Source organism: Sus scrofa, chromosome 12 (genome assembly GCF_000003025.6).
Source record: "Sus scrofa isolate TJ Tabasco breed Duroc chromosome 12, Sscrofa11.1, whole genome shotgun sequence".
NCBI lineage: Eukaryota > Metazoa > Chordata > Mammalia > Artiodactyla > Suidae > Sus > Sus scrofa.
The window spans coordinates 20,766,025-20,791,858 of record NC_010454.4 but is presented as its reverse complement, the minus strand read 5'-3'; the positions used below and the strand labels follow the sequence as shown (position 1 = coordinate 20,791,858).

The 25,834-nt window shown below is 52.2% G+C and overlaps 1 protein-coding gene across 6 annotated transcripts; it reads left to right on the top strand.

Annotated features, from left to right (window-relative positions):
* TTC25 (tetratricopeptide repeat domain 25) lies at positions 332-25,771 on the top strand. 6 transcript variants are annotated; one of them, XM_021066986.1, is made up of 13 exons: positions 337-557; positions 791-868; positions 3,322-3,453; positions 3,705-3,855; positions 5,076-5,137; positions 5,429-5,594; positions 7,017-7,241; positions 7,415-7,622; positions 13,926-14,012; positions 15,477-15,673; positions 19,371-19,471; positions 21,249-21,333; positions 23,825-25,771. In XM_021066986.1, exons 1-13 carry the CDS (start codon positions 444-446, stop codon positions 24,352-24,354), a joined length of 2,136 nt encoding a protein of 711 aa, XP_020922645.1. In that variant the 5' UTR covers positions 337-443; the 3' UTR covers positions 24,355-25,771. The 6 variants fall into 6 exon arrangements, with proteins under 6 accessions (XP_020922649.1, XP_020922645.1, XP_020922646.1 ...); XM_021066987.1 differs by having other exon boundaries at positions 791-871; positions 7,074-7,241; XM_021066985.1 differs by having other exon boundaries at positions 791-871.

Below are 25,834 nucleotides of genomic sequence, written 5' to 3'. Positions count from 1 at the left end.
GTGTAACTCAGCCCAAGTAATCAGACTCCAAAATCCGTGCTCTCTCCTGATAGTGGTACATGTGCAGCGATCTTTGCCACATATGCCTTATCCCTCTTTGGAATTCTGCCTCCAACCTTCTTACTGTTTTCCTGGCTGTCAACTCTGAAAGCATTGCAACTGGAAGAACTCGCAGAAGTTACTAACAGCCAACACTGCCAGGCGCACCCGCTTAGCAGCCCCAGGCCACGCGCTGATCACAACTAGCCCGACGCGAGTCTGCCTGGGCGCATGCGCAGGCTGGCGGCGGTTGCGCCAGGGCGCAACCTCGTACGAGAGGGCGGGGCCGGAAGTCGCCCTACGTCTCCTAGTTGCTAAGAGACAGAGCTTCCAAAAGCCAGACAGAGGTTCGCAGGCTTCTTTTCCTTCCTTTCTCCCGTTTAGCGTCTCCGAATCCCGTTTCCATGGCGGAGCAAGAAGCTAATGGCTTGCGAAGCACCTTTCCCTCTTACATGGCGGAGGGCGAGAGGCTGTATCTATGCGGGGAGTTCGCTAAAGCCGCCCATAGCTTCAGCAACGTGAGTTGGACCCTGCCACTGAGGTCCTGATGATGGCTGAACGACCGTATTGTTTCCATTATTCCATTGTTAGTGATTGATGCACTGCTATCATAGATGAGTCCTTATTTGGCCATTTTCTACCGGTTCTCATCTGCATTCTGACTGGTTGTTAATAATCATCCTCTGCATTAACAGTGACCTTGTCGCCTACTTTTTTACTCAAATGTTTCGTGATTTGCCTCATTCCCCAGGGCGGCCTCAATTTCCCATCATTGCCTGGGAGGCAACTTGCCGAAGTGAAGTCTCTGGAACATGGTTGCTTATGGAAGGTGGTCGGTCATTAACGAACATTGTAAAATGTTACTGTGGGAGTTCCCTTGTGGCACAGGGCGTTAAGGATCCAGCGCTGTCACTGCAGCAGCTGGGGTCGGTTCAGTCCCTGCCCGAAGAACTTCCACATGACCCCGGTGTTTGTGTGGGGGGGTGGGGGTGGGGGGGGCGAGTTACCCTAGAATAAATCGCTCCACGCTGTTGAGTGAAGATTGAGTGCTGTTTTAGGATACCAGCATACTGCTGAGTGGCAAGCTTATGGGGAAGGTGCTGTTACTACTCCATTTTACAGATAAGGAAAGTGTTCTAGAAGTTGAATAACATGCCCAGGATCACTGGACTTAGCAAAGGGCAGAGAAAGAACTCAAACCCAGGCACTTGACTCCAGTGCTGAGGGGCTAGCCACTTTATACTACTGTACTCTCTCCCAAGTAAGCTATGGGGCATTTTGTGATGATTTCTTTTACAATAAATGGTCTGCCTCTTATTAAAAATTGGAGTAGGAGTTCCCGTCGTGGCTTGGTGGTTAACGAATCCGACTAGGAACCATGAGGTTTCGGGTTCAATCCCTGGCCTTGCTTAGTGGGTTAAGGGTCCAGCGTTGCTGTGAGCTGTGGTGTAGGTTGCAGATGCCGCTCGGATCCTGAGTTGCTGTGGTTCTGGCGTAGGTCTGTAGCTATAGCTCTGATTTGACCCCTAGCCTGTGAACCTCTGCAGTAGCAGCCCAAGAAATGGCAAAAAAAGACAAACAAACAAATGAAAAAAAAATTGGAATAGTGGGATAGTCCTCTAACCTGCCTCAAGATTTCCTTTAAAGTCAAGCTTCTCAACTGCTACCTAGAGTCTTTTGTCCCTTTGATCACCAACCACACCCTAAAACCAGAAATAATTGATCAGATGGGCCAATGAATGAGTCCAGGAGCCCTGCCCCCACCCATTCTCCTCTTTCTGGATCATGTTTCATCCAGGAGAAGCTCAGTTAGAGAGAAAAGAATACCCCTAAAGGCCTTTTCTATGAAAGAAAATAGCTACTTCCTCTTCCTGGAAGAGTAGGAAGGTTTTAGGGGTGTTTACAGTCTGATGCCTCAGGCAGGACAGTACACTGCAGACCACGGTAACAATCTCAAACAGAAGGAGGAAAGACTTGGGGAGTAGGGAAGCATTCTGCTCCCCCTTTAAGGCCAAATCATGGTTTCACTTTTCCTAGCGTTTTCATCTTATCCCCAGAAATGGTGACTTACTCTCAAGAAGGTGTGTAAAAAGAGAGGGCATGCAGAACGGTTGACAAAAATGGCAGACTGTCCTAAAATCCATTTTGTTAGCCTTCAGCATGCTTAGTCTTTGTGTACTAAGTAGCTTAGCCTTTGATTAGTATTTTGAGTGTGTTGCATAGCCATTTCAGGTTCGTGGTCGAACTTGTTACGCACCAAATACCCTAAGATTCTGAGTGAACCAAAGGAATCCCCAACACTCAGAAAAATTCAGTATATTCACAGAGTAGTTTATTTTCTTTCTTTCTTTGCTTTTTAGGGCTGCACCCATGGCATATGGAGGTTCCCAGGCTAGGGGTCGAGTTGGAGTTACAGCTACCAGCTTACACCACAGCTCACCGAAATGCTGGATGCTCAACCCACATGCGGCCAGGGATTGAACCCGCAACCTCATGGTTCCTAGTCAGATTTGTTTCTGCTGAGCCACAACGGGAACACTCCCAGAGTAGTTTTTTCTCCAAATCTCAACATGTGGCTTCCACAACAGCTTGTGATTTGACCGTGTTCAAGAAGAGCCGTGGAGTTCCCTGGTGGCTCAGCAGGTTAACAATCTGGTGTTGTCACTGCTATGGCTCAAGATCACTGCTGTGGCCGGGGTTCAGTCCCTGGCCCGGCATGCTGCAGGTGCAGCCAAAAAAAAAAAAAAAAGTAAAGAAGAAGTATGTTTATAAGAAAAAAAATTTTAAATTAAGAAGAGCCACATGCAGATAACCTACTTGGCTGAGTAGAGATCATTGTTGTGCCGCTTTTGGTCTCAAAAGCTCCAAAGAGGAGTTCCTGTCGTGGCTCTGTGGTTAATGAATCCAACTAGGAACCATGAGGATGCGGGTTTGATCCCTGGCCTTGCTCAGTGGGTTAAGGATCCGGTGTTGCCATGACCTCTGGTGTAGGTCACAGACGTGGCTCGGATCTGGCACTGCTGTGGCTCTGGTGTAGGCCATTGGCTACAGCTCCGATTCGACCCCTAGCCTGGGAACCTCCATATGCCACGGGTGCCGCCCTAGAAAAGGCAAAAGACTAAAATTAAATAAAATAAAAAAAATAAAAAGCCCTGAAGACCTGTGTGCTGGCCTGCATAGTCCCCTTGAAACTCTGGCAGGAGGGTTTGGGCTGCTGTGTCCAGTCCTGCTTCTTACCTTGCCCTGCCTGCTGCCTTTTGAGCAGAGTGGTTCCTTTCTCAGGCTCTTCACCTTCAGAATGGAGATAAGAACTGCTTGGTTGCCCGATCCAAGTGCTTCCTCAAGATGGGAGAGTTGGAGAAATCCCTAGCAGATGCTGAGGCTTCACTCCAGGGCGACCCGACCTTCTGCAAGGTGACCGCGAGGGCCAGAAGACTTGCTCTTGGCTTTCATCACTGCCGCTACCTGCAGCAGCCTCTGCTCAGCAGGGGTTGAAGAACCAGCCAGATTACCTGGAGTTTACTGCCGTTTTCCTTCGTTCCTTGCCTAGCTCTCTGCCCCTGAATCCCAATACTGACCCTCAACCCAGGGACCCTCTGTTCCACCACACCTGGGTCCTAGAAGGCCTCGTCTCTTCTCCTTGATTTGACATCCTCTCGTTTCAGGGGATTTTACAAAAGGCCGAGACCCTCTACACCATGGGAGACTTTGAATTCGCCTTGGTGTTCTATCATCGGGGCTACAAGCTGAGGCCTGATCGGGAATTCAAAGTTGGAATCCAGAAAGCCCAGGAAGCCATCAACAACTCAGTGGGAAGTGAGTGACCGTGGGGCCTATGCCCTTATCCAGGAAGCCTCTTGGAATTCTTGGGTTTGGAGGAAGGCCTGAGGTACCCTGGAGGAGCCGCCACTACCTGGACACAGGGAACCCCAAGCTTGGATTTGGCAGGTCATGATTTTGTTGAGGATTAGGAGCTGCCCTCTGGGGAGATCAGTCCCTGGTCCAGGGTACTGAGCCCTGCGATGTATGGTGACATCTCATCAAAGCCAGATGAGAAACACCTGAACTGGACAAATAGGCTGCTGCTGCTGCTTTTTTTTTTTTTTTTCATTTTTTTAGTTTTATTGAAGTATAGTTAATTTACAATGTCGTAGTAATTTATACTGTACAGCAAAGTGATTCATTTATACATATACACACATCCATTCTTCTTCTTTTTTTTTTTTTTTTTGTCTTTTTAGGGCCACACCCATGGCATATAGAGGTTCCCAGGCTAGGGGTCTAATCAGAGCTATAGCTGCCGGCCTACACCAGAGCCACAGCAACGCCAGATCCGAGCCCTGTCTGTGACCTACACCACAGCTCACGGCAACGCTGGACCCTTAACCCATTGAGCAAGGCCAGGGATCGAACCTGTAACCTCATGGTTCCTAGTCAGATTCGTTTCCGCTGCGCCATGATGGGAACTCCCACACATCCATTCTTTTTCAGATTCTTTTCCAATAAAGATTATCACAGAATGTTGGGTAGAGTTCCCCATGTGCTATAGCAAGTCCCGGCTGGCCAGTCATTCCATATACTCAGTGCGCATGTGAAGGAGGCTTCTACTTGACCTGGTGTCATCGGGTAGAATGAGGTCCTGAGCGCAGCCTTCCCTGGTCCTTGGCTTCCTCCCTGACCGTGTATGCACCAAGGGCTGGCTCTGCTCAGCTGCTTATTGGGGGGCGGGGCTTAGGCTGGGGAGCTTGCCACTGTGGGTGGCAGAGTGTGGAAATGGAGTGCTTCCGCTGGTGGCCAGGACCTTCCTATGTTTGGAAATCTGGCTGCCATGGCCTTGGGCTGGTGGGGGTTGCCTAACTCCTGGGAGGGTGTTAAGCCACACAGCCTGTACCATTTTCATGCTTGGCTGGCACAGGCTTAGCTTTGCTACACCCTCCACCATCCTCCTGCCAAAGGCAACTATTTCCACATAAAAATATGTGGTGAGTTATGCTTGGGGGCCTGGACAACCTGAGGCCCAGCTTCTGTCCTTGCAGGTCCCGCTTCAATTAAGCTGGAGAACAGAGAGGACCTGTCCTTCTTAAGCAAGCAGGCTGAGGTAAGTGCCCTGGCTGACTCCACCTCCCTCAGAAGGCAGAGGCCACGTGTGCTTGAGGAGTACAAGTCCGAGTGGCCCTGGTGCCTGGGAGTGATGTGCTCCTGCCCAGCAGGGCAGTCAAGACTCTGTGCCCGCTCCCGAGGGGTCTTAGGAGTGTAGCTGTTCCCAGACCAGACACACTCCATGGTTCTCAGTCCGCAGGGGTCCTGGGGGACGGGGGGAGGTCTGGCCTTGACTGGGTGGTCCGGGCTCCTTTTTGAGGCTCTGTTGGCCATTGCTTTGTTTTCCCAGAGGATGCAAGCCCAGCAGAAGGCTCATCCGGTGAGACAGTTCTTATACCACCCCAAGAGGGAGTCCAAGCGGAAGGGCTCCCTCAAGAGTGAGAAGATCGTCCGCCAGCTCCTGGGCGAGCTCTACGTGGACAAGGAGTATCTGGAGAAGCTCCTGTTGGATGAAGGTTTCCGACGCCTTGTTTACCGCAGGGCACTGGGACTTGGGGCTTCTGGGGTGGATGCTTAGTGCCCGAGCCGGAAGCAGAGCCTGTCCTAGGACATTTGCCAACACGTTCCTCTCGACAGGTTTTGCTCGCATTTGCATTTTACAGATAAGGGAACTGCGCATAGGGTAAATAATTCAGGGACGTGGCTCTTGTATTTGAATCCAGGAAGCTCAGTTTCAGAACCAGTGATCCTCAGTGCTGTGGTGTCCTGGGAGGGAGAAATGCCAGAGATTTGGGTTTCTTTACCACCCTGGTCCCGGAAGGGGCATCTCGAGGCTTCAGTCTGTACAGAAGCAAGGGAATCCAGCTGGGAATGTTGGAAGGGCATCAAGGCTAGTGGAACTGGACTGTCCTGAGACTTCATCTATTCCAATCGCTCCTTTTATCCCTAAGGAAAGAGAGACCCTGAATGGGGAGGGACTTGTCCAAGGTGACAGGCAAGTTAGTGGTGGAGTGGACAGCAGAGCCCAGGCCTCCTGTTGTCCAGTCCAGCGCCCCGTCCATCACAGCGTGCTGGCAGTGACAGGAAGTAGGACGGAGCCTGGAAATGCGTGTCTCATCTAAACGGGGGTGGTGGAGGTATTGCCATTAGCTGTTAAAGCTGGAAGAGGGATCACCCTTGACTCAAATAACTTTTCTCCAGAACTGACTTCCCAAGGTCACGTGCCAGATTCCCTGTAGGCTGTGTCTCTGGGGCAGCTTCACTGCTGGCATGCCTCCTCCTAAAAGGCCTTTCCTTCCCTGCAGAGGACCTTCTGGGGAGGAAAGAGGTGCTCTGAACATGACCCAAGTGGCCTTGCAGCTTTGTTCCGGCTCTAATCCCTGGTCAGGCAGATGGGCAGAGCTCGGGGCATGCCTCATGGGCCGTCAGCTACCAGCTGACACTGGCCCACTTGGCATGTGTGGACTCTCTTGGCTCTGGCAACCTGGGCCAGGTTGTACATTTATACTCCGTCTTCTCTGAGCACACCGCTTGAAATAAGGGGGTCCCAAGGACGGGGCCTTTTCAGAAAACTATCTACCACCTGCCCCCCCACTTTTTTTGGCTGCACTTGTGGCATGCACAAGTTCCTGGACCAGGGATTGAACCTGTGCCACAGCAGTGACAATGCCAGATCCTTAACCCGCTGCGCCACCACAGACCTCCCAGTTGCCCCTTTTGTTAGTCTTGCCATAAGGGGCCTGTACCGTGGGGGCTGAAAGGGGGGCTCTGGCCTCATCTGGACCCAGACAGACCCACTTTTCCACCCCTGTGCTCTTGCTTTCATTGCTGTTCCTCAGTCCCCGGATAGAGGTCCCCACCAGGAGACCCTTAGCCGAGGGGCCGCGACTCCCATTGATGCCTGTTCTAGTTGGTTCCTCCCACACCCTTCCCCACAGACTTGATAAGAGGCACCATCAAGCACGGCCTGACTGTGGAGGACCTCATCATGACAGGCATCAACTACCTGGACACTCGCAGTAACTTCTGGAGGCAGCAGAAGCCCATCTACGCCCGGGAGCGGGACCGGAAGCTGATGCAAGAGAAGTGGCTGCGGGACCGCAAACGCCGCCCCTCGCAGACAGCCCACTACATCCTCAAGAGCCTGGAGGACATTGACATGTGTGGGTGGTGGCCTCAGAAGAGTGGGTCCTGGGCCAGGTGGGGTCGGAGCCACGGAGCAGCCTGAGCCCCTGGCTTCGCTGGCCTGTGGGTGGTCTCTGGCGGGGAGGTGGGCTCTCCCGTCAGCCGGTGGGGTGGCTGCTCCCTGCGCCACATCACCTCTTTCCCTTCCCAGTGCTAACCAGTGGCAGTGCTGAAGGCAGCCTTCAGAAAGCTGAGAAAGTGCTGAAGAAGGTTCTGGAATGGAGCAAAGAGGAGGTGCCCAACAAGGATGAACTGTTGGGAAACTTGTACAGCTGCATAGGGAACGCCCAAATGGAGCTGGGGCAGATGGTGGCAGCCCTGCAGAGCCACAGGAAGGACCTGGAGATCGCCAAGGAATAGTGAGTCCCGCGACTGCTTGAAGGCCAAGCGCAAGGCCTGTGGGCGTCACTGAGGCCCGGGCTGGGGCTGCTAGTGTCTGAGCGCCTGCTTTCTGCCCTGCATGCCTGAGGTGGATTCCCCTGGAGGGAGTAGCCACCCCCCTAGGACAAAGGGACACCTGGGCGGTCAGCTTTTTTGCCACAAAGAGGAAGGTAGTGGCCCCAAACTCCAAAAAGCTCCCAGTGGTTTGGCTCTTAGGAATATTTTTTTTTTTATCACCTCAACAAGTATTTATCAAGTCCAGACATGCCAGGTGCTGCTGGCATTGGGAACACAGTGGTGACCAGATACAAACTTCATTTCCTTGCAGATGTAAAACAAAGCAAGGTCACAGTTGCGTTCAGTGTCATGGGGAAAAAGTCCAGGACACAGTGCGGAGAAGCGCCCTCCAGGAGGGCCTGACGGGGTGTGGGTGACTGGGGCTGTGACTGGCTCCTGCTCAATTCTACCCAGGTCCCAGTTCTGAGCCCCTCTCAGTCTCCCAGCACCCCGCTTCCACTCAGGTCCGCCCGCGTTCCTCTCCCTGCCTCAGCTGCTCCCACATGACACGCTGCTTTTCACGCATCAGCTCTCTTTTCCTTGCTGACAATAGGCCTTGGTCCCTCACTGCCTGCAGATTAAAACCGAATGCGTTTTCCTGGCCTAAGGGTGCTCTTGGACCTACAGCCCTCTGAGGTCAAGTCCGGAACATTCCTGCCTCCTGCCCTCTCTTCCTTGCTCCAAGGAGCCCTATAAGCTGTTGGTCCATTCCCACTTCATTTCTCGCCTGCCTCCACCGTGCTGGGCAGGAGTCTTACGTATTGGCCATTCCAGAAGTAGAAAACAAGCAGACAAGCAGCTTTGGAGACAGACTTGACTTTGATTCCTGCCTTTGGCACTTAGAAGCTGTGTGGATTTGATTAAGTTGCTTGCTTTCTCGTTTCCTCATCTCTAATGAAGGCTTCATAATACCAACCTAGGGAGTTCCTGTTGTGGAGCAGCGGAAACGAATCTAAGAAGCATGAGGTGGCAGGATTGATTCCTGGCCTTGCTCAGTGGGTTAAGGATCTGGCGTTGAGCTGTGGTGTAGGTGGCAGACACGGCTAGGATCCCAGGTTGCTGTGGCTTTGGCATAGGCCAGCAGCTGCAGCTCCAATTCGACACCTAGCCTGAGGAACTTCTATAGGCTAGGTGCGGCCCTTAAAAGCAAAAAAAAAAAAAAAAAAAAAAAACCCACAAAAAAACCTCAGTTCCCATTGCAGTGCAATGGGATCAGTGGCATCTCTGCAGTGCCAGGGCGCAGGTTTGATCCCTGGCTTGGAACAGCAGGTTAAAGGATCCCACATTGCTCCAGATGTGGCATAGGTTGCACCTGGGGCTCGGTTCTGATCCCTGACCCGGGGATTCCATATGTTGAGGGGCGACCAAAAGAGAAAATAATAACAATAATAGTATTGGCTGACAGAATTCTGTGGGTGAAATAAACTAAGTATATACAGTACTTTGGATCTAACTATCTCCCATGCCCTAAAAGACGTATAAATCTTCTTGCCATTCCTCCCAGGCTTCACCCTCGCATGTGCAGTGGATTCCAAGGCCTTTCTCTTGGATATTCCACAGGAACCCCAAATTCAGCATGTCCAAGGCGGAATCCCTCACCTTTCTTCCCAACCTCCTGCTCTGGCATTCCCTATCCATGAGGGTGGCACTGTTGGCTGCTCAGTGCCCAGGAAGGAGCCCACATGGCTTCCGGACACCCCCTCCCCTCCCTGCCCCCGCCAGCACACCCGTCCCCCAAGTCTGGCCCGCCACCGCCTGTCCCCTTGCTCTGCAGCACTTCCCTTTGCTTTCCCTCCCACAGCTCAGCCCAGACTTCCTCCCTGCTTGCGTCTTTCTTCTGGCCTGGGTTTCTGGCCACCTACCTGGCCCTTTTGTGCAAGCAAAACAAACCCAGTGGGTGACATCCAGCAACCGGTTCTGCTCAGCTCAGACCACACTTCCTGACCCAACTAATCCTGACCTCCGCTGACATGGCCCTCTCTGGGCCCCTGAGCAGCACCTCACAGCTCTGCTTCTGCTCAGCCTTCTTTTTCCAGCCCTTTCTTCATCCATCCCTTCCCAGCCCATTCTTCAATTGTTTTTTTTTTGTTTGTTTTTTTGGGTTTTTTTTTTTTTTTGCTTTTTAGGGCCATACTCAGAGCTTATGAAGGTTCCCAGACTAGGAGTCCAATCAGAGCTGTAGCCGCTGGCGTACACCACAGCCACAGTAACTCCGGATCCAAGCCGCGTCTGCGACCTACACCACAGCTCATGGCATTGCTGGATCCTTAACCCCCTGAGGGAGGCCAGGGATCGAACCCACAACCTCATGGAGCCTAGTCAGGATCGCTAACCACTGAGCCACAAAGGGAGCTCCCATTCTTCAATTGTAAATAAGTGTTTGCCTTGGGGAAAAGCCTTCCATACGCCCCAGAGTGATTTAGCAGCCCCTCCGCTGTGCTCCCTCTCCACCCTCCACCCGCTTCCTGTCTGCCCTGTTAGACCGTGGACGTGTAAATTCCCTTTCTCTTCCCAACACCTGCCACGTGCTGGGCTTAAAATGAATGTGCACTCAGTGACTGATTTAGGTAACCAGGTGTTCCTGAAACAATGTTAGTTCCTTTTCCACGTTGACACACAGGCCCCCGGTCATACCTGTGAGTCTTACCTGTGGGCCCACCTGCTCCCTCAGTCGAATCAGCACCCCTCCCCCACCTCTGCCTGCCACCCACCCCCCCAAAGCCTACCATCCTTCAAGGGGCAGCTCAACGCCTGACGTGTCTGAGTAGCTTCTTGAGGGCCCCCAGCCCTCATTTCTTTCTCTGAATTCTCCATAGGTGAGTTGATTGGACGCTTTCTCAGTCCCGTAATTGTGTCTTAGTACATGTCATTATTATGAGTAAAGCATTTCAACTTGCTTACTCACACCGTACATAGCAGGGCACCCGCTCTAGAAGGGGAGGCCGACATCAGAGCAGCAGATTGTGGCCGAGGAGCCAAGAGAGAGGAGCTGACGGGGGCCTCGGAAAGGAGAGTGGACAAGGGTGAGGGAGGGGGGGCACCCTAGGCAGGGGGGCAGGGCAGGGGTGGAGGATTCGGGCAACCCGCAGATAGTGCGGTGGGGCCAGGCACCAGGGCTGGTGAGGCGCGGGCAGACGAGAGGCCGGGGCCAGGCTGAGATGGGAGGACCGGAGCCGCAGGTGGTAAAGACCGATGGCATTTGTCTGAAGGGTCGTACTTGACCCAGACCTGTGTGGTGCTGAGAACAGAACCCCCCCCCCAACACCATCCCCCTCACTTTCCCGGGGCCACGCTTGGACGTGTCCTCCTGGGCCCTTTTCAATGTATGCATCCTACAGATTTACAGACTTGTGCACATGTGTAGGATTTTTAAACCAAAACCAACTCATTTCTGTGGGTTGTTTTTTTTCCCTTAAGAATGTGTCTTGGAAAGGACCATCTCATTCTTTGAATGGCTTCATAGAAAGGTATTTCAGCACCCCAGTAACTTAAGAAACTACCTCCTTGTGGGCAGACACTGAGGCTGCTCCCTTTTGCCACCACACACAGGGCTCCAGTGAGACTGCTGGTGAGTCCGAGTGTGTCTGCGGGCAGAGGAAAGGCTTAGTCAGATTTGCCTGTTAGAACGCAGGCCCGGCCACCTTGGGGAGAGTGAATCAGAGCAGAGCTTCGTGGAAGACAAGGAGGTCTGCCAGCTGCATGACTGCTGAGGGGTGGAGGGAAGTGGGGGACCTTGCCCTGGAAGAGAGAGAGGGAGGGAGGGCTGGGGCTGGGGGAGGGCTTTCTTGGTTTATCGGTTGGGAAGGAGGTATTTTTAACAGAGAGATCAGAATGTTCACGTGGTAAAAGTAAAGAACCAGTGTAGGAGTTCCCCTTGTGGCACAGGGGAAACGAATCTGACCAGGAACCATGAGGTTGCGGGCTCCATCCCTGGCCTCACTCAGTGGGTTAAGGATCTGGCGTTGCTGTGAGCTGTGGTGTAGGTCGAAGATGTGGCTCGGATCCTGTGTTGCTGTGGTGTAGGCCGGCAGCTAGCTGTAGCTCCGATTAGACCCCTAGCCTGGGAACCTCCATATGCTGCGAGTGTGGCCCTGTGCAAAAAAAGAACCAGTGTAGGGAGCAGTTGCCTTTTCTTAATAAATATCTCTTTTCTGATGACTCAGGGATACTGAAAAAAAGATGTGAATAACATGGATAATTTTTTTTTTTTTTTAGGGCCACACCTGTGGTATATGGAAGTTCCCAGGCTAGAGGTCAAATTGGAGCTGCAACTGCTGGCCTACGCCACAGCCACAGCAATACTGGATCCTTAACCCACTGATCGAGGCCAGGGATCGAACCCGCATCGTTATGGATACTAGTCGGGTTCATTACCGCTGAGCCACAATGGGAACTCCATAATATGGGTAAATTAAGTTTCCCTCATGCTCTCATTTCCCATGGGTAATCATTGTTAATAGATTACATTCTGTATTTTTTTTTCTAAGAATGCCCACTTTTTATTCATTTATCTATTTTTTGGTGATTTAAAACAACACATTTACTAGTTGTGGAGGTTGGACGTCTGAAGGCAGTTTCACTGGCCACAGTCAAGGTGTTGGTAGGGCCACACTCCTTCCCGAGGCTCTAGGGGAGAGTCTGTTTCCTTGTCTTTACCAGCTCCTAGTGCTGCATTGACTGCACTCCTCAGCTCCCAGGCCATCCTCCATCGTCAAAGCTTCGAGCACAGAGTTCCCATTGTGGCCCAGCCGTAGCGAATCTGGATAGTATCCACGAGGACATAGGTGTGATCCCTGGCCTCGCTCAGTGGGTTAAGGGTCCAGCGTTGCCGTGAGCTGTGGTATAGGTCGAAGACGTGGCTGGGATCTCATGTTGCTGTGGTGTAGGCTGGCAGCTGCAGCTTCAGTTCAACCCCTAGCCCAAGAACTTCCATATGTAGCAGGTGCAGCCCTAAAAAGCAAAAACAAAAACAAAACAAAAAATCAAAGCTTTGAGGAGTTCCTGTTGTGGCTCAGCGGCTAAGGAACCCAACTAGGATGCACGAGGATACAGGTTTGATCCCTGGTCTTGCTCAGTGGGTTAAGGATCTGGTGTTGCCTGTAGCTGTGGTGTAGGTCGCAGATGCGGCTTGTATCTTGTTTTGTTTTGTTTTTTTGTCTTTTTAGGGCTGCACCCCGTGGCACATGGAGGTTCCCAGGCTAGGGGTCGAATCGGAGCTGCAGCCACCAGCCTACGCCACAGCCACGCCAGATCCGAGCCATGTCTATGACCTAAACTACAGCTCACGGCAACGCCAGATCCTTGACCCACTGAGCAAGGCCAGGATCGAACCCACAACCTCGTGGTTCCTAGTCGGATTCTTTAACCACCGAGCCACGACGAGAATTCCCTGTATCTTGAGTTGCTGTGGCTGTGGTGTAGGCTGGCAGCTGTAGCTCTGATTGGACCCCTAGCCTGGGAACCTCCATATGCCTCAGGTGCAGCCCTAAAAAAGCAAAATAAATAAATAAAAATCAAGCTTTGAGCACAGCTTCATGCTTCAGGCCCACACATCTACTTTTAACACAAATGGGGCAGTAGATGTTGTCCATGCTCCCATACCTGACTTTTTACTATATCAGGGACTTTTTTTATACACAAAAATCACACTGGTAACTTTTAGATTGTTTCCACTGTTTATTCTTAACCAGTGCTTTAATGAGTGTTCTTGTCACATTATGTTCTGGAGGTAAATTCCTAGAAGGGGAGTTGCTGGACCAAAAGGCTCTCTTTGTTTTTTTGTTTCTTTGTTTTGCTTTTTAGGGCCAAACCCGAGGCATATTGAAGTTCCTAGGCTGGGGTTTGAAGCAGAGCTACAGATGCCGGCTACACCGCCACCATAGCAATGCAGGATCCGAGCCATATCTGTGACCTACACCACAGCTCACAGCAACACCAGTCCTTCACCCACTGAGTGAGGCCAGGGATCGAACCCGTTCCTAGTCCAGTTCGTTAACCACTGAGCCACGAAGGGAATTCCCTAAAGGGGCTATCTTCACAAGCTGTTGCCTCTTTGCCCTCCAGAGAGGTCCCAATGATGTCCATTCCCAGCCACGGGGCACGAGAAAGCCTGAGTATGGCAGCCTTGCCAGCCTAGGCACGGTCCCTCCAGCTGGCCCCTGCCTTTGCCTTCTTCCCAGTTTCCACAGTGCCTGGAATGGGCTTGTCTTGTTTCTTTCCCACAGCGATCTTCCTGAAGCCAAGTCCAGAGCCCTGGATAACATTGGCAGGGTTTTTGCCAGAGTTGGGAAATTCCAGCAAGCCATTGACACGTGAGTGCCCAGGGACTGCCCCCTCCCCACTCTTGGGACGGGACAGCCCACCCTCACAGTGGACTCCCTGCCTGGGACAGAAGGCCAGGCAAAGAGGCATCAGAAGACCCGAATTTGGCCCCTGGCTTTGCTAGGTGACCATGGGCTGGCTGCTTTGTAAACTCCAGGGCTCATCAATTAAATTCATTAATAGAAGGTAATCAGCATTTTCTCCCAATTTCCCAATGACAAGAGTCATGTGGGGCACTCATTAGACGTACACGTTTCCTGGACCTCTTCCCTGGAAATTCTTATTCTGCAAGTCTGGGCTGGAGCTCAAGGAATCGGTTTTTAACAAGGACACCAAGTAGTCCTTACCTCTGGGCAAGTTCAGGAATGGGTGGCCTGTTGACTTCTGGAAGCTCTGCTGAGCTTTTCCCGTGACTATGCTGTCACGTGGGGTCACTGGGAATGGAGGCTGAGCTCCCCGGAAAGCTTAATCGCCCGACTTTGATGTTCATCCCTGGGGCTTGGCCACCTGCTCCAGTGGGAGACTCAGTCCCAGAAGGCTCGGGGGCGGGCCTGAGCCGGAGAACTGCCTGTGCCTAGAGAGCCAGCTCCTTGAGCTCACTGGCTTCGCACAGGGTGAAACTGTCCTCCAGACCCTCGCTGCTTGACTAAGATAGACTTGCTGGGAGTTCTTCTGTGGTGCGGCGGGATAAGGCTCTGGCATTGTCACTGCAGTGGCTTGGACCTCTGCTGAGGTGCAGGTTCAGTCCCTGGCCCAGGAATTTCCACATGCCACAGACACTCACAAAAATAAATAAATAAATAAATAAAGCAAGAGAACTTAAAAAAAAAAGATAGACTTGCTCACCAGAGCCTTCTGTTGCAGGTCACTTGTTTTCCTGAATGGTCCCTGGTGCCTTTGTGCCAAAAGGCAGTGGACTGTCCAAGTTCGCCTGCCATTCCTAGCTCTTTATAGTAAATATGCGCTTAATGGTAAAATATTAATTTGGGAGTGCCTGCTGTGGCACAGAGGGATCTGCAGCATCTCTGGAGTGCTAGGACACGGGTTCAATCCCCGGCCTGGCACAGTGGGTTAAGAATCGGGTGTTCAGAATTCCTGTTGTGGCACAGCAGAAATGAATCCAGCTAATATCCAATCCCTGGCCTTGCTCAGTGGTTTAAGGATCCAGGGTTGCCATGAGCTGTGGTATAGACTGCAGACACAGCTCAGATCCCACATTGCCGTGGCTGTGGTGTAGGCTGGCAGCTGTAGCTCTGATTGGACCCCTAGCCTGGGAACTTCCATATGCCACAGGTGCGGCCCTAAAAAGACCAAGATAAATGAATAAAATAAATACACAACGAAACGTAGTAGTCGGAGAATAGGCTTTTTTCTGACAGCATGGGAAGCTTGGCCTCCTCTGGCCAAGGGCAGAGCCTGAGTGGGAGAAGCTGAGCGCTTCTTCGTGTCTCCAGGTGGGAGGAAAAGATCCCTCTGGCCAGAACCACCCTGGAGAAGACGTGGCTGTTCCATGAGATCGGCCGCTGCTACTTGGAGCTGGACCAGGCCTGGCAGGCCCAGAATTACGGCGAGAAGTCCCAGCAGTGCGCCGAGGAAGAAGGGGACATCGAGTGGCAGCTGAATGCCAGTGTTCTGGTGGCACAGGCGCAAGGTATGGCCCCAGTGAGAACCATGCTACCTTTCCCAGCGCTCAGGCCCTGCTGTCACACCAGGGTCAGGAATGCTATGGGCTGAACTTATCATCCCAGTGTATCTGTGCCCAGATGAATGCGGATTCTGAGGGTGGGGATAAACCCCTGCGTTTTGACCGGTGTGTGGCACTCCCTACTTTAAGTTAAGCTCCCAGAGGGCTTGGGGGCCCAAGAGCTGCCCTGCCCCTTGAGGAACTCAGCTGCAGAGCAGCAGAGCACTGTCTTGTCATCAAAACAGCTCCACCCTCTTGCCTCGGTCGGTACTCTTTACAGGTGCATTCTTGCATTGATTTATTTGTTTCGGTCTTTTTAGGGGCTGCACCTGCGGCATATGGATGTTCCCAGGCCAGGGGTCTAATCGGAGCTACAGGTGCCAGCCTATGCCACAGCCACAGCAACACGGGATCCGAACCATGTCTGCAACCTACAGCAGAGTTCATGGCAATGCTAGATCCTTAACCCATAGGTCAAGGCCAGGGATCAAACCTGTGTTCTCATGGATACTAGATAGGTTCGTTACTGCTGAGCCCCAGTGGGAACTCTGCCTTCTTGCATTTAATCACTGTGCAAGCAGTGATGGAGGTATTGTCCTCATCTTATAGATAGGAAAACTGAGGCTCCAGGGGCTCGGCAGATTGCTCCAGGTCCCATGTGGGAACTTTTTAGGGTGATAGAAATATTCTAAAACTGGGTTGTGGTGATCTTTGCACAAGTCTATATATTTACAACAAATTATTAAACTGTATACTTACATATGGGTGAATTTTGTAGTATGTGAATTACATCTCAATAAAGTTGTTAAGGAGTTCCCATCATGGCGCAGTGGTTAACGAATCCTACCAGGAACCATGAGGTTGCGGGTTCGGTCCCTGGCCTTGCTCAGTGGATTAAGGATCCGGTGTTGCCGTGAGCTGTGGTGTAGGTCGCAGACGCGGCTCGGATCCCATCTTTTCTGTGGCTCTGGCGTTGGCCGGTGGCTACAGTTCTGATTAGACCCCTAGCCTGGGAACCTCCATATGCCGTGGGTGCGGCCCTAAAAAGACAAAAAAAGAAAATAAAAATAAAAGAATAAAAAAACTGGTAACTGTTTCCTGCCTTCATGTCTGGGAAGCAACTTTTAAGCAGCAGCTCCTGATGGGAGTTCCTGCTGCGGTGGAACAGGATCGTCGGCATCTCCGGAGCACTGGGACAAAGGTTTGATCCCTGGTCTGGCACAGTTGATTAAGGATCCTGCGCTGGGAGTTCCCATCATGGTTCATCGGTAACGAACTGGACTAGTATCCAGGATCCTGCTTTGCTGCACCTGCAATATAGGTCGAAGCCAGGGCTCAGATCTGATCCCTGGCCAGGGAACTCCGTAGGGCACGGGACGGCCAAAAAAGAGCAACAAAAAAATTCCCTGGTGGCTCATGGCCCAGCAGATTAAGGATCTGATGTCACTGCAGCAGCTCAGAATGCTGCTATGGCGAGGGTTCAGTCCCTGGCCCAGCAACTTATGCATGCCACAATTGCGGCCTAAAAAGAAGCTGACGGAGACGGGAACTCTGAAGGGAGGGGGCCAGTGAGGGGCCAGATCCACAGGGCCTCACGGGCCTCGTTACACACCATAGATTCTTCTTCTTTTTTTTTTTGTCTTTTTGCCATTTCTTGGGCCACTCTCGCGGCATATGCCACAGCAACATGGGATCCGAGCCGCGTCTGCAACCTACACCACAGCTCATGGCAACGCCAGATCCTTAACCCACTGAGCGAGGACAGGGATTGAACCCGCAACCTCATGGTTCCTAGTCGGATTCGTTAACCACTGCGCCATGACGGGAACTCCCACACCATAGATTCTTAAGAACACCCACTTGAAAACTTCCAACTGAGGAAGATGTGATCACTGCTTCCTGAACGCTTTCCCACATCCTTTAAACTGAAGGGGAGATGGGATATGCCCTCCCCGGGGTTGATGTTGTCCTGAGCACCACCACCCCCATTTTTTTTTGCTTTTTAGGGCCTCACCCACGGCACTTGGAGGTTCCCAGGCTAGGGATCGAATTGGAGCTACAGCTGCCAGCCTATGCCACAGCCACAGCCATGCCAGATCTGAACTGCATCTGCCACCTACACTGCAGCTCGAGGCAACGCCGGATCCTTAACCCACTGCGAAAGGCCAGGGATTGAACCCTCAAGCTCATGGTTCCTAGTCAGATGCATTTCTGCTGTGCCACAACAAGAGCTCCCTCTCTCTTGTGGTCTTATTGGGCCCTAAGGGCCTCTGGAGAAACAGGCCACTCACTGCTGGTCTCAGTACCCCCCTCTAGGGTGGGAACATCAAATGCAGCGGCTTGGGAGGCCCTGGGTTGTGGAGGCAGCACAGCCGAGAAGGCAGATCTTGGGCCTCCTGGCAAAGCCACTGTCTGCCTCAATGTCGCCCTCCGTAGAGAGGCCTGGGTACGGTCACACCTATAGGGCTGGTGGGAAGAAATAAGGCAGTATTTCTCAGAGTACACGCTTAGGAACTAGCATGTCGTGAGCACTCCAGAAATACTGGTTCCTTCCTGCCTGCCCTCTCCTCAGCTTCCCATTAGTGTTTCTCAAAGTGATGAGAAGCAATTACAGTCCTTGGAAAAGCCAGTTTATAGCTCAACAAAAATGTAGATAGAGGAGTTCCCATCGTGGCGCAGTGGTTAACGAATCTGACTAGGAACCATGAGGTTGCGGGTTCGGTCCCTGCCCTTGCTCAATGGGTTAAGGATCCAGCGTTGCCGTGAGCTGTGGTGTAGGTTGCAGATGCGGCTCGGATCCCACGTTGCTGTGGCTCTGGCGTAGGCCGGTGGCTACAGCTCCGATTGGACCCCTAGCCTGGGAACCTCCATATGCTGCGGGAGCGGCCCAAGAAATAGCAAAAAAAGACAAAAAAAAAAAGAATGGGAGTTCCTGTCGTGGCTCAGTGGAAATGAATCCAACTAGGATCCGTGAGGTCACAGGTTTGATCCCTGGCCTCGCTCAGTGGGTTAAGGATCTGGCATTGCCGTGAGCTGTATTGTAGGTCACAGATGTGGCTCAGATCCAGTGTTGCAGTAGCTGTGGCATATAGGCTGGCAGCTGCAGCTCTGGTTCCACCCCTAGCCTGGGAACTTCCACAGGCTGTAGGTGTAGCCATAAAAAGAAAAAAAAGTATGGCTCTCTGGAGTTCCCTGGTGGCTCAGCAGGTTATGGATCCAGCGTTGTCCTTCCTGTGGCTCCAGTCACTGCAGGTTTGATCCTTGGCCCGGGGAATTCCACATGCCATGGATGTGGCCAAAAAAATAGATAAAATCCTGATCTCCTTTTCTGGAACAATCTAAAATTAGAGCAAGATGGAGTTGCCCCCCGCCCCCCGGCTCTGGAGACACATGCTATGCGCAGACTCTTTCCCTCATGATGCCTTTGCACCTGAAATCCGAGGCCTCAGCTTCCCAGTTTCTGGTCCTTAGGGGTGAGGTGGCCCAGGAATGTCTAGAAAAGGTGGTACTGGGCAGCCCAGGGATGCTGCCTGAGGCCTGGCAACTCCTGGGGCAGTTTGAAGCTTGGGAGAGCCAGAGTCAGCCCCAGGACTTAGGGGCCCCTGAGCATCATGCAACCCTGTGTCACAACCTCCCTGTGCTGTGTCTCCTTCCTGCTCTCCAGTGAAGCTGAGAGACTTCGAGTCAGCCGTGAACAACTTTGAGAAGGCCCTGGAGAGAGCCAAGCTCGTCCACAGCAACGAGGCACAGCAGGCTATCATCAGCGTGAGTCCCTCCCACCCCTGGGCCAGCTCTGGGGGTCGGGATAGGGCCGGCAGAGCCCTTGGCTCCTTAGCCATAGGTGTTTATCACCCGCAATCACAGGGCACATTCTAGATATGGCAGGGACTTGCCAATATTTGTTACTGCCATGGGTTCATATAGCAACCCCATACACACACTTTTATTTGAAAAAAGACAAAAATAGAGATGAAATTTTTTTTTTTTTTTTGTCTTTTTGCCATTTCTTGGGCCGCTCCCACGACATATGGAAGTTCCCAGGCTAGGGGTCTAATCGCCAGAGCCACAGCAATGCGGGATCCGAGCCGCATCTGCAGCCTACACCACAGGTCACAGCTACGCTGGATCGTTAACCTACTGAGCAAGGGCAGGGACCAAACCCACAACCTCATGGTTCCTAGTCGGATTTGTTAACCACTGCGCCACGATGGGAACTCCTGGAAATGAAAGTTTTATAAAACATATTACCTTTATTATGGATGCTGATATTTCTTAGTCTATTCTATTTTATTTTATTACCTTGCCCATGACTTATGGAAGTTCCCAGGCCAGGGGTCCGAACCTGTGCCACAGCAGCAACCCAGACTGCGGCAGTGACAACGCCAGAGCGTTAACTCTCTGTGCCACAAGAGTGCCCTTTTTTTCCCCCTTTTCAGCCACACCTGTGGTATATGGGGGTTGAACTGGTGCTGCAGCTGGGGCCTATGCCACAGACACCGCAACACCGGATCCGCCAGCTATGGCGGATCATGGCAATGCCGGATCCTTAACCCACTGAGCAAAGCCAGGGATCGAACCCACATCCTCATAGATACTAATCGGGTTCATAACCTGCTGAGCCACAGTGGGAACTGCTGGTTTCTTTTCTTTCATGCTGGCCGTGACCTCCTAAAGTGCTTTTAGGACTTGCAATTTGGAAACTGCCAGCCCCTCCCACCAGGAGACAACAAGAAACCAGTGTGATGGTCTCACTCACTTGCCCACACCTGCAGCCATTTAGAGCAAAATAAATGAAAAGTACATAGATTTCCTCCCATGGTGCAGTGGGTTAAGAAACCAACTACAGCGGCTTGGGTCACTGCAGAGGCGCAGGTTCAAATCCCAGCCCAGCACAGTGGGATAAAAGGATCAGGCATTGCCACATCTGTGGCGTAGGTCTCAGCTGGGGCTTGAATTTAATCCCTAGACTTGAGCCCCTTTACTGATTTGTCAAAAGGAGATCAGGGGAGCTGCCAGGGTTGCCATCGTGGCTTGGTGGTAATGAACCCGACTAGTATCCATAAGGATGCAGGTTCCATCCCTGGCCTCGCTCAGTGGGTTAAGGAGCCGGCGTTGCCACGGGCTGTGGTGTAGGTCGCAGACTTGGCTTGGATCCCTCGTTGCTGTGGCTGTGGCATAGGCCAGCAGCTGTAGCTCCGATTAGACCCCTAGCCTGGGAACTTCCATATGCTGCTAGTGTGGCCCTAAAAAGAAGGAAAAAAAAAAAGTGGGCATCAATGGACAGACACAACCCTGAAATATAGGCCCAGGCCCGAGGGAAAAGAGTTTGAGTTACCATGTATCTCTCATACCACGTAGTGTGAGGAATTCCAAGTCCACGGTAGCAATTAACCTCAGGGCAGGAGTCTTCAGAGGAGCCGGGAGAAAGGGGTGTGGGAGCGGTTGGCAGATCCTGCCTTCAGGGGCTTGGGGCTTGGTGGAGAAAGGACAGGTCTGGTGTCACAGAGTGTTAAGAGTTTACCGGCACCTCTGCCGCCCACAGGCCTTGGATGATGCCAACAAGGGCATCATTGAAGAGCTGAAGAAAACCAACTACAGGGACATACTCAAAGATAAGAAGGAGAAAGGTGAGTTTTTGGAGACTCCCCCTGCTTTCCTTTTGGCCGCTTTCCTGCTGCTGCTGTAGTGAGGATGGGGGTCCAGGGGAGGTTAGCACTGCCCACTGAGCAGGCCCCCAGTTTTCCTGGGCGGGGCAGGAGAGGGAGACCTCAGGCTGGGGTCAGAACCCATTCTGTCTGCCCTGAGTGTATCATTATCTGTTGAGCACTTGTCAGGTGCCAGGAAGGTGTGAGATTTGGGGAGAGAGAAGCTTGGCCCCTGCCCTGGAGGAGCCCACAGCTCGGTGGGAAAGCCAGACAATTAGAATTGCAGGTGACCCGGACTCCTGCTGGGAGAGCCCAGGTCGGGGCGCCCAGTTCTGGCGGTGGGTAGGGAGCGCTTCCAAGAGGGAGAATCTTTCTCTTCAAGCTCCCAAAGATGCTCAGGAGTTTCCAGGTATGAGGTGGAAGGCTGAGGGCGTTTCAGGCAGGAAACAGCAGGAGCAAAGATGGAGGCAGAATGACAGTAGCTTACCCTGTGGGGTCTCTTACCACCTGCCAGATGCTGGGTTCAGTGTCGCACAGAAGGATCTCAGGGATTTCCCATTGTGGCTCAGTGGGTTAAGAACCTGACTAGTATCCATGAGGATGCAGGTGTGATCCCTGGCCTCCGTCAGTGGGTTAAGGGTCCAGTGTTGCCGCATACTTCAGTGAAGTTCACAGATGCCGCTCGGATCTGGCGTTGCCCTGGCTGTGGTGTAGGCCAGCAGCTGCAGCTCCGTTTGACCCCTAGCCCAGGAACTTCCATGTGCTGCAGGTTTGGCCATTAAAAAAAAAGAAGTGGAAGGATCTCACTTGGTCCTCACCACCTAGGAGGTAGTTACGGTTTGGTGGGCACTGGAGCCAGAGTGATCTGCCCTGGTCACACAGCAGTCTGACTCAGAGCCACATTCTCTTCGCTGTGGGCAGCTGCTCTTCAGGGCCAGCAGTGGGTAGTGCAGGGGGCCTGTGGGCGAGCCAAGGTGCAGAGGCAGCCGATCTGGCTTTAACACATTCTTTCTCCTGAGGGCTCCAGGGAGTAAAGGGGCCTTGGATCACTCCCTGGTGCTGCGCTCCCATGGAAGGACTGAGGGAAGAGGAACTGGTCGGGAATCCAGGCCCCACAGAGTGGACAGGGACCAGGGCCCCAGAGGGGAGGGGGTGATAAGAGAAGCTGACCTCTACTCAGAGTTTCCTGTGTGCCAGGCAGTCTTCTAAGCTTTATACGCCGCAGCTCATCCCATCCCTCCCAGAGCACCGTGAAATAAGGAGCACTGTGAAATGAGAGGCACCATGAAATAAGGTTTTATTGGTAAGGGCACGGAGGCAGAGGGACTAAAGTCCCACAGCAGTTTCCAGTCTGGCTCCAGAATCCTTGCTTTCACCAAGGTTCTACGCTGCTGCTTTCTGTCACAAGCCACATGGCAATGGAGGGGTGCTAGGCTGGGCTTCCGGCTCCTGAAGCCCGCTCTGATCCAGGCACAGCAGCAGGAATCTGGGCATGGGGTTCCTGGGCACTGGAGCAGCCAGAAGACAGTCCTTTATATCCAGCGCCTGCCACGGGGTGGCCGGATCCCCTCAGAAATCTGCCTCTGCCCCCACACACCTTGGAGATGCTCTCAGAAGCCTCAGGAGCGATCATGTGGAAAAAATACAGCAGGGAAACAGCAGAGGCTCCAAGCATCCTCCCTCCCTTGGCTGACCGGGTGCTGGGGAAGAGGCCGTCCTGGAAAGCCCTGGGGTCAGTGGCAGCTGCTGGGCACTTCCCTCTCTGGACAGCAGGGGGCAGCATTGCATGTGTCTTCATGGCCAAACCTTGGCCTTTTCCTGCTCTGAACTAGAAGCCCCTGTAGATGTCTTAGAAACTGAAACTTGGGCTTCCAGGAAGAGAAAGTGGAGGAGATTCAAGAGAAGATTGCTCGCTTTTCTCTAGCTGATAAAAACAAGGAGCAAGGATGCCTTGGGTTGTAAAATAGCTCTCCATCTGAACTTCCAGCTAACAGTCTCCTCACATTTCTCAGGGGCCCGCCCAACAAATGATTGTGCTTCCTCGGGTCAAAGCAATGCAGAAAGAGGATGTTAGAGAAGGGAAGCCTCTGTGCTTTTCCAGCACCTGTGTTAGATCTTTTTGGGGAAAAAAGAATGTGGTCTGGAGGTAGACTGTCCTGGGTTCAAATGGTGACTCTGTCAACTGTGCATCTGAAGTCTGACCATCGTGTGTGATTTCTCCTTTGTCAGTCTCAGGTCCCTTGACTGCAAACTTGAATCAGTGACCCTGTGCAATTTTATGATGACCAAATGGTATAATCTATGCCGCTTACACGATGCCAAGGAACAGAGCTGGCACTCAGTAAATGAGCCCCTTTCTCTTTTCGGAAAGGGGTTCTCTCTCAGAAACACAGGCCCGCACAGGCCGGGGTTCTCCCAGGCCCAGAGACAGACAAACTTTGACCTTTCTCTCCTCCTTTCTCATGTTTTTTAGAAGACGTGTTGGACAATACATCAGCAAAGGAGAAGGAAGCGACAAGGAGAGTGAGAGATGAACCCGAGAAGGTGATGAAGCGGTGGGAGCACGAGCAAATGGAGAATGAGAAAGAGATGGAAGGTGACCTGTCTAAGGACACCCTGGGGACCGCAGCCAGTGGACAAGAAGGACATGAGCAGAGAGGAGCCATAGAAAAAGCCAGCCCCTTAAGGAGAACAGAACAGGCAGCGATGGGGAGGGATCCAGGAGAGGCTGCCAAAGAACACTTGGGAGAAGCAGGCAGAACACTATCCGAACTGAAGAGAGGAGAAACGAGAGAAATTTACAGGAGGCCTTCAGATCTGGACCAAAACCTCTCAGAGGAATTAAGCACAAGGGAACCGGAAGTCCTGGAGAAGAAACTTTCAGAAACTGGCAGAGGAGAGTCGGAAAGGTTGGAGAAAACAGAATCGGAAGAAATAGGGGAAACGGAAAACACTGAAGAAATGAGAAAAGACGAGAAGGAAGATGAGTTAGCCCTGGAGTAGGCATTAGGATCAGGATGCTGGGGTTCACAGGGACCGTGGAGGTCTTACTAAACCGGACCTTCACGCTGAGTTGTCTCTGCTAGAAAAACACATGGACTGGGTCCCCCAGGTCATCTTTGTCTCTTTTACTGTTTTCCCTTGAAATACGTAGCTTTCACTCTCACAAATCCTGAGTCAATTATTTTGCCTCCTCACCCCCCACCCAGTCTTGGAAGAGCCAGAGAGAGTGAGTGAGTGGGCCCGGCCCCACTTTCCCAGCAGAACCCTGATGTTCGGACTAGGTGAGAAATACAAGACTCCCGAACAAGGCCAGAGTGGGACCAAGGTGTGGAAGGTGTCCTGCCCCAGGCCCTGTCCAAAGAGCTCCTGGGAGAAATGAGAAAGGTGCTCAGAGGAAAGGGTCTCAGGGAGTTCCTGTTGTGGCTCAGCGGAAGTGAATCTGACTAGTATCCATGAGGACGCAGGTTCAATCCCTGGCCTCTCTCAATGGGTTAAGGATCCAGCATTGGTGTGAGCTGTGGTGTAGATCCCAGACATGGCTCGGATCTGGTGTTGCTACAGCTCCAATTTGACCCCTAGCCTGGGACCCTCCATACGCCACAGATTTGGACCTAAAAAAGCCAAAAAAAAAAAAAAAAAAAAAAAAAGGAAGAAGAAGGAACAGTTTCAGGAGAATGAAGAAATGGGTGAGCTCTAAGGAACTCAAAACCCTTAAGGAGGGGAGGACAGAGAAAGGCCTGGGAGTAGAGGTACATCTGCCCAGCTGCTGGCCATTGGTTCATCTTGCTGAGTACCTACTGTGTGCAGAGGACTGTGGGAGGCTTTCTGGAAGAAATAAGGATGAGACCTCTCATCCATCACATAGTGAAGGCAGCCTACTTGTAAACCCCTAAGCCTGGACAGCCGAATGAAATGCACGCTGGTGCTGGTGGGACGCTGGGCTCTAGGACCCAGAGGGAGAAGGAAGGTGTCTGCCCCAGGACTGTGGGAGTAGGAGCTGCAGCTGATCCCGCCTCCCGCCACCATATAGTCAAGTAAACCGTTGTCTGCAAGGCTGTTTTCTCACACCTGAGGTTTATATGGGTACTTAGCACAGCACCTGGTACACAGGAAGCTCTTGAAAACCCACCTCAGCTTTCAGTGGTTTCACAGAGGGGGTGGCTGAGCAGCTGCCTCAGAGGGTGAGTTAGGATTTCACGTTATTCATCTATCCCTTTGGCCATTGCCATCCTAATCCCATCTCCACAATTCCTGAAGTGTTGGGGTTGGTGGGGGCAGAGGCTGACTTTAGGCTGAGGCTAGGGGGAGGCAAATGAGTCATTTCGAATGCAACTTTTAAGTAATGTAGGGTCCAAAAAAACTCACTGAGAAAAGAGAAACTATTTTAATGCAATATGGTTAAAAAAAAAAAAAAAAAGCAAAAACTGGAGTTTCCTAGTGGCTCAGCAGGTTAAGGGCCAGGCATCGCCACTGCTGTAGC

Bases quoted from the DNA above. Each gene is read 5' to 3' on its own strand.
- TTC25 (XM_021066985.1), top strand. From the start codon at position 444: ATGGCGGAGCAAGAAGCTAATGGCTTGCGAAGCACCTTTCCCTCTTAC. The intron at 5,138-5,428 runs GTAAGTGCCCTG...TTGTTTTCCCAG, and splicing joins TCTTAAGCAAGCAGGCTGAG to AGGATGCAAGCCCAGCAGAA. The intron at 19,472-21,248 runs GTGAGTCCCTCC...TGCCGCCCACAG, and splicing joins CACAGCAGGCTATCATCAGC to GCCTTGGATGATGCCAACAA.